The following is a 14,830-nucleotide window of genomic DNA, read 5'->3' as shown; positions in this document are numbered from 1 at the left end:
ATAGTGGTTCTGACTTTGATTGATTTGATAGCCCTTGTCAGTATTTGAACTGTTTCATTAATAATGTGGGCCCACTTGTGTTTATTTTTTGCTGGCAAGTGAACCATTCAGATCTTGGCAAGGTCTAGGCTATCAAATCAACAGATAATAGATATTAATATTTACAAAAGATAAAACAAATGGGCCCCACATGGTTAATAAACTAAATCAAAAGCTTTGTGATATTAGATACTACTACTAGGGACATCCACTTTTGTGGGGTCCACTTGTTCAATGATAAAAAATCTGATCTCATTCAATAATTCTAAGTCTCTAATTTGTAGAGCCTTTCCTGATAAATTTGAACCGTTGATTTCAAATATATTTATCCCCCACTTAACGGCCAAAACACTGAACTGGTATAATCATCCAATGAAGAAGAGTCTGGGTACATGGTGTGACCCAATCTGGCCCGGCCCAATCAGGGCGGGCAAGTTCTGGGCCAAGCTCTGCAGGGCGGACATTGGGTTGAGGTTTTTCTGCTCTGACTCAGGTTTTGAAAAACCCGGCCCAACCCGACCCTGTTGCAGCCCTAGTTGGAATACAAAATAGTGATTTTTGTTATTAATTAGGAAAGTAATCCTTTCGTTTTTATTAAATGCTTTGATTTGGTTGCTTTTTTAAAAGATGCCCAAAGAATTCAGATACGTACTAATAGAATAATTAAAAAAAAGGGAAATATCTAGCTTGGGTCCGGTTTTTGAGTTTTTCACCATTAACCCAAATCCAATCGGAGAATTGTCCGGGTTTTTCAATCTGAAACCCGACCCGGCCCAAGACCCATTGTTTTTTTATCCTAATTCGACGCATGGTTTTTTTTTTTTCCTGGTCAGAAAGGTTGCAACCCTGCCACCCATTACTGAGAGAGAAAAAAAAGAAGAAAGTGACGAGACTCATAGATAAAGCTTTTGGCACCACCACTCCTTCATCAAAAAAGCTTCAACCCATCACCAGTAAATTGATTTTTGTACAAGATGGTCGTCCCTGAAAAAAGAACCTTGTGTATGAAGAAGTTAAGCCCCCTTAGGTGCGTTAGGGCAGTAGCGGCAATGGGAAGTATTAGAGGAAGAAGAAAGCCCATGTCGCCAAAACCATCAGAAGAGATAGAAAGGGAAAAGGAAAACCATCGAGAAGAAGAGAAAGAGGAGCATCAAGGCAGGAGCCCCACAGATACAAAAACGACAAGAGATAGGGTGAGCGAAATCGAAGAGGAATGGGTGATTAAAATCGAAGAGAAACTCGATCATGTCAATCAGGGGCCTTGTTGGCAAAATCACTGCATCTTCAGAGTCCCTGAAAATCTCAGAAAAATCGATCCAGACGCGTACGCACCCCAAATTCTCACCATTGGCCCTTACCACAGAGATGTGTCTCGTTTCGCGGAAATGGAAAATCATAAGTGGAGGTTTCTACGTAATCTCATTGAGCGCAAGAATCACTCAGTGAAAATCTACCTGAAAGCCATGTCTGTGCTAGAAGTAGAAGCTCGGCAATGCTATGCGGGGCCGATCCAAGACATGGATTCTCGGGAATTCGTCGAGATGATGGTGCTAGATGCTAGTTTCATCGTCGAACTCCTTCGTAGATCGATGCAAAGGTCGTGGGAAGATCCCATCTTCACCGCTCTCCAAGTCTTATCCTGCCTCAAACGCGACATGCTGATGCTCGAGAACCAACTTCCTTTCTTCGTTCTTGTTCGATTATTCGAGCTCACGACACCTGAATCAGAAAGAACCAGTTCCATAACCCAAATCGCACTCCATTTCTTCAATTCAGCTATCGCTGGATGCTATAATACTCAAATTACACGAAATTACGATGAACAGGGGGGCCTTCATCTTCTCCATGTCATTCGCCAGAGTCTCCTTCCTTCTTTGGCTTATTGTCCGGGTAAGATAGACCAGACCCAACTCATGGTTCACTGCGTCTTAAGCCTGAGAAGCTGTGGAATCAAATTTCAAAAGAGAGAATCAGATAAATTCATGGACATCGAATTCCGCAAGGGAGTTCTCCATATCCCTCCGTTGGTAATGTTAAAGTCATTGCTTATCTTTACAAGTTATTTAACTTCATCTATTTGGCAGTGATAAATCCACCCGCTAATATCTTAAATCGACCCCATCTCTCTCTCACTCTCTCTTTCTCACCACTGCCCTTGCCCTATATGATGCAGAACAGTACGCATGGCATTGATCAAATCTTTTATTTTTTATTTTCTATTTTCATCATTTTATTTGTGTTATTTTTTTGGGACGTCAAAACTTGTCTATTTAGCTTGATTTTGGTGTTTTTAGTATAGTTTTGTTGAAAAATCCGCCGGGCAAAACAATCCGATCGTACACAAATTAAATGGAAAGATAGAAGTAACACAAACAAGCCACAAGATAAACACCGAGATTTTACGTGGTTCGGCCAAGCCTACTCCACGGGTAGGGCTAGCAATTTCACCCGTGAAACTGGGGATCCACCCCGCCCCGAACGGGGAGGGGATTCCCCGACTTGGAGCGGGGATGCGGCAGGGACGAGACTTAAAAAATTCCCCGAAGTGGGGACGGGGCGGGGATGGCCCGCCCCGTTTTACTATGCAAGCCATTATCAATATCCTCTTATTTTAGTATTGTTTTAGTGTTTTTTAAGTTAACAGTAAATATTTTTTTTATGCTAGTGATATTGGCACTACCATATTTTGATAAGTGCACAAATACGGCTTGTCTTTTTCTTTTTTTTGGGTGTTTAAAATTTTTTTTGAGGTGAGGATTTTTGTGTGAGGCTGGGATGGGGATTAGGTTTTCCCCACGGGATGGGGACGGGGATTCCCCGCTATCCCCGAAGCGGGGACGGGGACGGGGAATGCAACATCCTGCCCCGCCCCGTTGCCAGCCCTATGCTTCTACGAAAACACGATCTTCCACTATGAGAAAAACAAAATACAAGGATTACAATGGATTAATCTCAAACCCACAAAACTGCAACCCTTTCCTTGCTTATCAAACCCAAGACCGTACACCGAGAGAAACCCAAGAGAAAATCCCAAGAGGAAAACCCTCTATTCTTCTTTTTCTCCCCCCCCTCTCTCTCTCTCTCTCTCTCTCTCTCTCTCTCACTTCCCTTCTATTTTTCTCTCTCCTCACTCTCTCTACCCTAAGAGGCAGTCGACACACCTCTTGCCCAGAGAGACCTCTGTTTTACACAGAGGCTTCAGCAAAAACCTAAAGAGCCAACTTTCTATTTTGGCCTCTTGCCTTCCCACCCAAGCCACCTACGGTGGGTGAGAAATAAGGCAACTTTCCAACAATCTCCACCTTGGCTTATTTTCCAGCCACCTGAAGATTTTCTGTTGCTGTCGCCACCGGTCCGCTTTCGCCGTAAACCACCATTGGCCTTCCGAAGTACCAGCTACACACCTTTAAATCATCTTGGTTCTGACTCGTTCCAATTCAATCAACACGACCAATGCACATGTGTAGCTGCCAACCCATTGACTCACCCAATCAACCTTGGAGAGGGATCTCGATCCATCCTCCCCAACGCAGGTACTGTCACCTTCTCACCATCGTCTGCAACTTGAAAACCTGTCTCTGCACCAACTGCGAAAGAGACCCTACGCGTGCACACTATACCACTCTGTTTCCAACTAACCATCGAGATCTTGGGAACACTAGTTACAGTGTTCCCAACCAGACGATATAATCCGCCACACTTCTCTCCTTTCATCAGAACCATACAACTGCGTGTGATTTTCATGGCTCCACTTGCAGCTGAAATCCTGCAACCTCTGGGGTCCAACCGGCCAAGTGATACTAGATTCCTTCGCATCTTTGGGACATAAGCCACACAACCTAAAGTAAGAACCACTCTATCAAACATCTTGATCTTCACCGTTCCAACTCCTGTGGCGTCACAACTAGACCCGTCACCCAAGGACACTACACCTGCCCTTGTCTCTTGGAACGCATCAAAATATTCCCTCCTGGAGCATACATGAACAGAGCATCCTAAATCTAAAATCCACTCATTATGAGAAGTACGATAACCTGTGGAGACTGTGAGAATGTCTCCAACCCCTTCGCTCTGTTCATCCGTTACCGCCACCACAGTATTCGAAGCACTATTGTCCACCTGGTCAGCTCGCTTTGGACAATCTCGTTTAATGTGGCAATATTTCCTGCAACGGTAACACTGCACACCCTTTCCGCCGACCTTGGATCTTGACCTGCCTTTACCAGACCCCTGTCAGACGACCTTCCTCTTTTATTCCCGCCATGAACAACCAACCCCTGCTCTTCATTTCCACTAAGAATAGGTTTCTTCCGCATCTCATTCGATAAGAGTGACGCTGTGACTTCTTCTAACTTTATCGTATCCTTACCATACAATAAAGTTGTCACCAAGTTGTCATACGAATCAGGAAGAGAAGTAAGAAGCAAAATGGCCTTGTCTTCTTCCTTCAACTTTTCATCAACCTTGTGGAGTTGATCCACAAGCCCGTTGAACACCGTAATGTGTTGCAGAAGATCTCCGCCTTCCTGCATCTTCAGCCCGTATAATTGCCGCTTCAGATACAACCGGTTGGCTAAGCTTTTTGACATATAAAGCTTTTCCAACTTCTCCCATAATTTAGGTGCATCTTCCTCTTTCATAAAGTTAAACATAACGCTATCTGCTAGACATAGTTGAATTGTGCTGACCGCCTTCGACTCTATGTCTTCCCACTCGGCATCCGTCATCTTCTTCGGTTTCCCATCCTTTCCCTTCAACGCCTTAGCAAATCCATGTTGAACTAGGATGTCCTTCACCCTCATCTGCCATAAGGTGAAACTACCATTTCCGTCAAATCTGTCGATGTTGAACTGAGTAAAACTTGATTTTACCGCCATCTCATATTACTTTGCACTTCTCGGTGTAGTGCTCCACCTCGAACAAGAATCTTTCTTGTACAATCTTTCTATCCAAAAAATTGCTCTAACCGCGATCCAACCACAACACCCACGATCACTCTATCCGGCCTCGACGATCACTCCACCTGAGCTTTGATACCAGTTGTTGAGAAAATCCGCCGGGCAAAACTAGGGGTGGTTATTCGGTTAAAACTGAATTTATTTCGGTTTCCCAAAATTCGAACCGAAACCGAAACCGAATTTATGAGAAACGGAACCGAAACGGAACCGGTTACAAATTCGGCTATCCGAATTGTGAGAGGAAAAAAGGGAAAAAAGTAAAATTTTGGCTTGGATCGAAGGGCTAGGATCATCCGATCAAAATGATTTTTTGAGCACAGCCTAATTAAGTTGTGATCAATCAAATGGACGGTTTTGATCATCCCACGGAGTGCACATAAAGCAACTTTTTTTGGAAAAAAATGGTTTCATCCATTATTTCGGTTAACCGAATTTTTTTTTAGATAACCGAATAACCGAATTTCCAAAAAAACTAACCGAAACCGAACCGAACCGACCAAATCGGTTCGATTTGGTTATTCGGTTATAACCGAATAATGCTCACCCCTAGGCAAAACAATCCGATCGTACACAAATTAAACGGAAAGATAAAAGTAACACAAATAAGCCACAAGATAAACACCTAGATTTTACGTGGTTCGGCCAAGCCTACTCCACGGGCGAGAAACACGATCTTCCACTATGAGAAAAACAAAATACAAGGATTACAATGGATTAATCTCAAACCCACAAACCCGCAACCCTTTCCTTGCTTATCAATCCCAAGATCGTACACCGAGAGAAAACCCCAAGAGAATACCCCAAGAAGAAAACCCAAATGGAGAACCCTCCATTCTTCTTTTTCTCCCTTTATCTCTCTCTCACTTCCCTTCTCTTTTTCTCTCTCCTCACTCTCTCTACCCCAAGAGGCAGCTGACACACCTCTTGCCTAGAGAGACCTCTGTTTTACACATAGGCTTTAGCAAAAACCTAAAGAGCCAACTTTCTATTTTGGCCTCTTGCCTTCCCACCCAAGCCACCTACGGTGGGTGGGAAATAAGGCAACTTTCCAACAGGTTTTTTTTATTACCTATCTAAAGAGCCCAAGAATACATTATTTAGACTTGATTTGGCTAAGTTATAGGCAGTTTTAGGATATGTTAAGTGTCTATTACAGAATTACTATTTTAGAATTATCTTTGTCATATTTCTTGCTTTTATTTTTGTTGCTTTAGATAGAAGATGGAGAATAATTGTTAGGCAAGTATTTAGGGTTTCTATTCTTAGATTTTTGACTCTCTATATTTTGTAATGGCATGAGGAAAGAAAGATAGAATTGAATAAAGTTTATTTTTGGGACATCTCTTGTAAAGAGAGCATTGGCTCTTTCACGTGGTGAAGGAGCTTGGCTCCTTTCACGTGTTATATTGAAGTTTTTCTCCAAACCGTGGCATGGGTTTCCAAACCCCCATAAGATTATTTTAGTCGCTTCTTGTGTTGATCTCCATCTTGCGTTGCCGCTCCACGCCTCTTGCGTCACTATATGGGGGTTGATTTAAGATATATGGGGTTCGATTTATCATTGCCCTATCTATTTGTTGCTGCTTAGTTAATAAGATTAAAGTTTATTAGAATATTTGAGACCTCACTATTAGATCATCTTGGTGGTAGATTAGAGAAATGGTTTAAATGAGGCAACCTGGCTAGATTAAGCAGCCAGATTAAATTTGTAATTGGGTTAGATTAGAATATTATATTATAAAGCTTTTTGCGTAATTGGTTGTTTAAGCCTAAAGTCCTGGGTTCATAACACAGCAACTCCTTGATATTAAAAATCTTTGTGTACCAGTGGCGGAGCCATGATATTAAAATCTCCAACCAGTGTCGGAGCCAGGATTTATATATAAGGGGAGTAGGTTATACATAAGGGGGGCATTATACATAAGGTGGGGCAGGTTATAATACACAAGGCTGGGCCTATAGAAGAAAGCCCAACTGATGGAAAGGGTGGAGAAACCTCCATCCACCACATGGCAAGACCAAGCTTAACACATGGTCAAAATAGAATGGAAAGTGATGCCTCATCATAGCATACAATCTTGCACACATGAATAGTCTTTCCATTCTACCATCATTGATTGCCCAACAGCCGTTACAATCTATTTACAGAAACTTCCAGACAACTGCTGACCATTATTACTACATTTGGAGACATGCCTAATCCTTTCATTCAATTACCATTGATTTCTCAAGACATGGCTGCAATCAATTCCCATTGACTTGCAACTTACTGTTTTTGTCTTGATACATTCCCTTTTATTGTATATTGTGTAATCTCTGTAATCTTTGATTGAAGTTTGTGTAATGTCTAAACTGCATATAAATATACATGCAGACAATGTATACAGACACGGTGAAATAATAAAGAGAGAGAGAGTCTTCTTCATTCTTTGTCCCTTGAAACTCTTCATGGTATCAGAGCCATTCTCCGGTCTCTGTATTTCTCCTTCATCCTCTTCAATGGCATCCCAATCCTCATTCCTTACTGCTGCAAAGTACCCATATCCCTCCACCCTAAACATCGGAAACTTTGTTTCCCTTAGACTTACACAAAACAACTTCCTTCTCTGGAAAACCCAAATCATGGGTCTAATCGAGAGCCAAGAAATGAATGGCTTCATTGATGGAAGCTATCCTATGCCCGACAAATTGATTTCAATCTCCTCTGTTGAAGTTGCAGGGGAGAAACAATTTGTTGAAAATCCAGAATACAGCTTATGGAGACGATCCGATCGACTACTCCGTGATTGGATTGCTGGAACTTTATCTGAAGAAGTTCTAGGCCTAAATCCCTAATAGTGGGCCTTGACACCTCCATCGAGGTATGGAGAACTCTTCTCGACTCGTTTGCTCTAGAGTCTCAAGAGAGAGAGCTGTACTTGACTAACTGCCTACAATGTCACTCTTTGAAAGGGAAAACAATGACGGAATACATTCGTGGGTTCAAGGAAATCTGCGATGATTTGGCTACCATAGGACAACCACTAGGCGATCGACAAAAGGTTTTTGGCCTTCTCAAAGGACTGGGCTCGAGTTATGAGTCATTCACGACCACTATGCTCAAACCCCCTATCCCTTCATACAAAGAACTTGTCCCTCTACTCCAAAGCCATGAGATGATGAGAAGCCTCTACTCAGAGAAATCCCATTATGGTGCAAATCAGCATGGGGCCTTTACAGTCCAACGTACTCAAGGATACAATGGACACAAAAATAATCGGCGTGGTAGAGGTGGACAACACAATTTCAACTCCAAAGGGCGTGGATTCTCTCCGGCTAACTACAAGCCGCAACATGGAAACAACCCTCCAAGGCGTAACCCCACCCTGAACAATCTCCATGATCAAGCACCTCAAAAGGAGAAAGAAGCTCCCGTGGTTTGTCAAATTTGCAACAAAAATAATCATACAGCCATCCGTTGTTATCCCGATTCAATCAGACTTATCAGCCCGAAGATATGACACAAGCCCTTGCTGCCATGTCTTTATCTAATGCTCAAGATCATTCCTGGTTTCCAGATAGGGGTGCATCTCAGCATATGACAGCTGACACTGGTAAGCTTGATCACTTTAGACCTTATCTTGGTTCTGATAAAATAATGGTTGGCAATGGTGATATTTTGAACATCACTCACATTGGAAAGACTTCCTTGCAAACGAATGCCAAAAAGGAGATTGAGTTGCATGATGTCTTAGTTGTGCCTGAAATTAAAAAGGATTTAATATCAGTGAGCCAACTAACCTCACAATTTCCTTGTGTTTTTGAATTTTCTTCCGATGGTTTTGTTATAAAGCACAGGAAATCTCAGAGGGTGATTGCCTCGGGAAGTAGATCTGGAGGGCTATACGTCTTGGAACCAAAGCACAATAAAGCCTTCTTCTCCAATAGATTTCGAGCAGTCAATGACGAAGTGTGGCATCAACGGCTTGGGCATCCAAGTGAGCGTGTGGTGGAGTTTCTCAAGAAAAATAAGTCTATTATTAGTAAAAATAATAAGGTCATTAGCCATATTTGTGATCATTGCCAGTTGGCTAAGTCTTGTCGGTTACTATTTCTTTCAGTTACTGAACATTGTAATGAACCACTTTCTAAAATCCATTGTGATTTGTGGGGGCCATCTCCTGTCTTATCTTTTCAAAAATTCAAGTATTATGTCATTTTTGTGGATGAATGCACCCGCTATACCTGGTATTTTCCATTGAGAAAAAAATCAGACTTCTTCATTTGCTTTGTGAAATTTCACAAGCTTTTAAGGAATCCGTTTGACAATAATATAAAGACCTTTCAATGCGATGGTGGTGGTGAATTTTCCAACGCTAGTTTCCTTCATTACTTGGAAGATAATGATATTAAACACCAAATCTCTACCCCACGAACACCTGAGCAAAACGGAATGGCCGAGCGCAAACATAGAAATATTACAGAATTGGGGTTAACTATGTTGTTTCACAGTGGGACCCCTAAGAGATTTTGGGTGGAAGCATTTGGGACTGCTACGTGGCTAATTAATAGACAACCAACACGAGTTCTTAATATGGTGAGCCCTTTCGAGAAGCTAATGAAGCGAAAACCCGACTATGGGTCACTACGAGCTTTTGGTTCCCGATGCTTTCCGTACTTACGAGACTATACTAAAAACAAGTTTGATCCAAGATCTCTACCATGCATCTTTTTAGGATATAGTGAATTCTACAAGGGCTATCGATGCTTTTACCCTCCCACCGGGCGTGTGTATCTATCTCAACATGTGGTCTTTGATGAAACCACCTTTCCCTTTAAACACTCAGGTTCTCTCTTCTCTTCTTGTGATGCTGATAATGAATTAACCACCTTTCATGAATGGTTTTCAGGGACCAATGAGACATCCAATCCTAGCACTATGGGTTGGAATGATAGTGTCCAATCATCGGCCTGCCCCCAATTGTATCCAACCACTCCTTCAGATGAGCCACGTACTCCCAACTCAACTCCAACTCAATTTGAACCCACCGTTGAGCCCATGAGTCCAACAGGCCCCCCACCATTGTCTAGCCTACATGATTCAGGGTCATCTTCTCATCCAACACCGTTAGAAGACCCTCTTGGCTCAGGTCTATCGTTTGCTGAGCCTACCTCATCATTACACCACATGGACCCACTTGGTTCTCCTAATCCTACTGCCCACTCAATGACCACCCGATCTAAGTCCGGTATCTTCAAACCTAACCCCAAATACCATTCTCCTTCTTTTGCCCTTCTTACCCATGATATTCCATCTGAACCAAGGAGTACAAAGACGTCTCTTCGTCATCCGGGTTGGTATGCGGCCATGAAAGAAGAAATTGCTGCCCTCCATGCAAATTCCACATGGGACCTTGTTCCTCGCTGTCCCACCATGAATGTTGTGGGTTGTAAATGGATCTACAAGACAAAGCTTCGCTCTGATGGCTCCTTTGAGTGCTTAAAAGCACGCTTAGTCGCGAAAGGGTTTACTCAGATTCCCGGTGTTGATTTTCTTGAAACATTCTCTCCTGTTGTTAAGCCTGCTACTATTCGGATTGTTCTCACTATTGCTCTTACCCGACATTGGGATATCCGCCAATTGGATGTCACAAATGCCTTCTTACATGGACACCTCTCTGAACCTGTGTTCATGGATCAGCCACCTGGGTTCCACGATGTTACAAAGCCCGATTATGTATGTAAACTCAATCAGGCCCTCTATGGGCTTCGACAAGCACCGCGAGCCTGGTTTGATCGGTTCAGCAACTTTCTCCTCGCCTCTGGCTTTCGTTGCAGTACCGCAGACTCCTCTTTATTTACTTACCATGGTTCTCGTGGTACGATGCTACTTCTCTTGTATGTCGACGACATTATTCTCACTGGCGACTCCTCTGACTTTTTACATTATATGATTTCTGTGTTAAGTCGTGAATTTGCCATGAAGGACCTGGGTTACCTTCACTACTTCTTAGGCATCGAAGTTCATCGCTTCTCTGGTGGATTATTTATTAACCAATTGAAGTATGCCACTGAGCTTTTGGATCGAGCCCAAATGAAAGGTTGTAAACCTATATCTACCCCAATGGTGGCCAAACCTCGGGAACATGCGGGTAGCACCATCCCCTTCTCTGATCCTCAATTCTATCGAAGCATTGTTGGTGGCCTCCAATATCTCACATTCACTCGGCCGAACATTTGCTTTAGCGTGAACTATGTTTGCCAATATATGCACAATCCCTCCGTACATCACTTCCAGTTGGTCAAGAGAATTCTTCGATATGTCAGTGGCACGTGCGACTTTGGACTTCAGATTCTTTCTCATAGTACTCTTGACCTTTATGCCTACTCGGATGCAGATTGGGGAGGCTGCACTCTTACACGGCGTTCTACCACCGGTTATTGCACCTTTTTGTGTGCTAATTGTATTTCTTGGAGTGCAAAGAAACAATGCACCGTGGCTCGCTCCAGTGCCGAAGCGGAATACCGGGCCTTAGCATCTACCATTGCCGAACTGACGTGGTTATCATTCATATTACGTGACATTGGGCTTTACCTCTCTCGACCGCCCATCCTGTTTTGTGATAATATCTCAGCTCTCCACCTCACAATTAATCCTGTATTTCATGCTCGCACAAAGCATATTGAAATTGACTATCACTTTGTGCGAGAGAAAGTTGCTCTTGGATCTCTTATCACCAAATTTGTGGCTTCGGATCGTCAAGTTGCTGATACGCTGACCAAACCGCTCACTCGGAATAGATTTGAAGCTTTACGTGTCAAACTAGGCCTATGGCCATCTCCACGGCCCAGTTTGAGGGGGAGTGTAGAAGAAAGCCCAACTGATGGAAAGGGTGGAGAAACCTCCATCCACCACATGGCAACCACCACATGGCAAGACCAAGCTTAACACATGGTCAAAATAGAATGGAAAGTGATGCCTCATCATAGCATACAATCTTGCACACATGAATAATCTTTCCATTCTACCATCATTGATTGCCCAACAGCCGTTACAATCTATTTACAGAACTTCCAGACAACTGCTGACCATTATTACTACATTTGGAGACATGCCTAATCCTTTCATTCAATTACCATTGATTTCTCAAGACATGGCTGCAATCAATTCCCATTGACTTGCAACTTACTGTTTTTGTCTTGGTACATTCCCTTTTATTGTATATTGTGTAATCTCTGTAATCTTTGATTGAAGATTGTGTAATATCTAAACTGCATATAAATATACATGCAGACAATGTATACATACACGTGAAATAATAAAGAGAGAGAGAGAGTCTTCTTCATTCTTAGTCCCTTGAAACTCTTCAGGGCCCAATTGAGTTGGGCCTATTAAAGAGTTTGGCCCAACTCAACAGGGGCAGCTACCCCCTTATGCTTACATGTAGCTCCGCCCCTGCGGCCAACCCATAAAAAAAGGGCCCACATGTGAGAGGGAGTGTTGAAGTATAAATGATTAAGTAACACCAAGATGTTCCAACGGTGAATCTCAGCCCAATCCAACGGTGATATCTCACATATTCTTATAAAGTTATCTACTTGTTGCTGCTTATTTAATAAGATTAAACTTTATCTATTTGTTAGTTGTTGAGAAAAGCATTGAATGCAACTAATTGAAGATGGAATAAAACAAACATCCTTACTACCTACAACACATCCTTGCAGGTAATCCACGACTCCACCAAATCCATCTTCCTCAATCTGATGGCCTTCGAACAGTGCTACCCTTATTGCACTAACCATGTCACCTCTTACATCAGCTTCATGGATGGACTAATAAATTGCCCAAAGGATGTTGGTTACTTGCGGCAACTAGGGATCATTAATCACTGGCTAGGTAGCGAGGAAGATGTGGCACGCCTCTTCAATGGGCTTTGTAGAGAGATCGCTTTAGACGTGGACAACTGCTATCTTTCCGATGTGTCGGCCGAGGTGAATTTGTTATTTGATCGAAGGTGGCATGCTTGGAGGGCCAGTTTGATGCATGAGTATCTCCGGCATCCATGGGCAGTTGTTTCTCTTCTAGGTGCCACTGTTCTCATTGTGGTCAGCATCACACAAACCTTTTATTCTGTTTTTGCTTACTATATTCCTCACTCTTAGAAGATACTGAAGTTCGCAACATTGGCTTATCTTCCTATTTTACCTCCACTTATTTACTTTCTATGTTACCTATGTTTGTTTCTTGATTTGGTACCGTTAGATTAGGTGGAGTCATATGTAATGCAAGTGAGTACAGCGAGATATGATTCTGGTTAGCAATGTTTGAAGGGTTTTTTGTAAGCTAGGTAATGGTAAAGAGGTGGTATCTTCATTGCAAAATTAAGTAGGCTCGAGGATCCGTTTAGATGTATGTAAAACAAAAGTAGAAGAAAAAGAGAACAGATTCTCGTTTCTTTACTGAGTTTTTATACATTGCACGAGCGCCTAAGTCCCATGCGGGCCGTGTAGAAAAACAAGATATCAAAGACAAAGCTTTGATACCCTTGTTTACCCTTGTTTAATAAACAGATCACGGCAAGAAGCAAAAAAAAAACACCCACAAATCACACAAAGGAGGAGAGAGAGAGAGAGAGAGACTTTTAATATCTTACTTCAAATATCAAGAACTGTACTCACGCTTTTCTCTTTTATGCTTTCTGTAACATGTTTTTGCATCCCATTTCTATTTATATAAACAAAAGAGAGAAATTATATGGTGGCCGCCCTTTACATACAAAGGGCGGAGAGAGAAAAAAATCAACCACCTTGATTTTTAATAAGGTAAAAGTCAAAAAAGGGAGTTTGACCTGGATAAAAAATCAAGGGGAGGGTTTTTTCTCCCTCTGCCCTTGTTGTTTGATGGTCGGCCACCATAGAAAAACTCAAAGAGACATCCATTTTTACTCAAACTCTATAACTAATTACATACACCTTTTTATCATCCAATCTTGCTAGGACTCAACCTATCCTAGAACCATCGAAACAGCCACATGACTTTTATTCTCTACCTCACTGTAGCTACCATTCAAACAAATCCTATCAGAATCCTAATTTAATAAGAACACTCAAACTGATAACAAATCACGACTCCTAGTTCCACTGGGATTCGTTTATGCTGGTTCCGCATCCGCGCCGCGTCGTTTTGTATCCACACGATGTTGCGCCGGCCCGTCCCCTCCGGCACAATGGAGAGAGTCAGTGATGACTCTCAAAAGGCCGTACTGCCTTTGATGGATCCAGTGTCAGCACACTTTTTAAGGAAAAAAACTTGGCTACGCAACGTTGCGCAGGAGGTCCCTGCTCAACCCATTAAATACACTAAAAGCAGAGGGTGTGGCAATATCAAATCCATGGTCTGATATTTTCACACCCCATTTTTTATATTTCCACACCCCCTGTTTCCTCTTTATTTTAGGGCGTTGTGCAGCTAAATTTTGTTCCCCTTTTAAGAGGCTGCTGTTGGATCAAACGTAAGGGTGGTACTTTTATCCGAGAAATTATAAGGTGTAACGCCTTACAACTATAAGCCCTTGGTACGGTGGAGGTACCACCCTTGATATTTGATCCAACAACAACTTCTCAAAAAGTGAGCTACCTTGGATCAAATATCAAGGGGGGTACCTCCTCCCCAAGAAGGCTGTGGTCTTGGGTTCTATGTAATCCAGCTGGGTGGGGATTTGATTTTCTGGCTTCTGAGAGAGGCGGGCACTCCAAGATAAACCAGGGGGTCTTGGTGGGTCTTCTTTGGAGTAAATGGGCTGGGTTTGGGACATGCAGCTCACTGTTTTTGGGGATTTTAATGATGTTGCCAG

The 14,830-nt window shown here is 42.5% G+C and overlaps 1 protein-coding gene across 1 annotated transcript; it reads left to right on the top strand.

Moving 5' to 3' along the window:
* The first annotated feature begins 859 nt into the window (after window positions 1-859).
* On the top strand, window positions 860-13,323 carry LOC143852259 (UPF0481 protein At3g47200-like). Its single transcript, XM_077361664.1, has 2 exons — window positions 860-2,066; window positions 12,702-13,323. The coding sequence occupies exons 1-2, from the start codon at window positions 1,014-1,016 to the stop codon at window positions 13,137-13,139; spliced, it is 1,491 nt and encodes a 496-aa protein (XP_077217779.1). The 5' UTR covers window positions 860-1,013; the 3' UTR covers window positions 13,140-13,323.
* The last annotated feature ends 1,507 nt before the right edge of the window (window positions 13,324-14,830 follow it).

This window comes from Tasmannia lanceolata, unplaced genomic scaffold, assembly GCF_043159265.1.
Source record: "Tasmannia lanceolata isolate RefF3 unplaced genomic scaffold, GAP_Taslan_0.1 ptg000019l, whole genome shotgun sequence".
NCBI lineage: Eukaryota > Viridiplantae > Streptophyta > Magnoliopsida > Canellales > Winteraceae > Tasmannia > Tasmannia lanceolata.
The sequence above is the reverse complement of the archived record's forward strand: the minus strand, read 5'-3'. Positions and strand labels throughout refer to the sequence as shown.

Excerpts from the sequence above, each read along its gene's own strand:
- LOC143852259 (XM_077361664.1), top strand. The coding sequence starts at position 1,014 with ATGGTCGTCCCTGAAAAAAGAACCTTGTGTATGAAGAAGTTAAGCCCC. Across the intron at positions 2,067-12,701 it reads TTCTCCATATCCCTCCGTTG|GTAATCCACGACTCCACCAA; the intron begins GTAATGTTAAAG and ends ACATCCTTGCAG.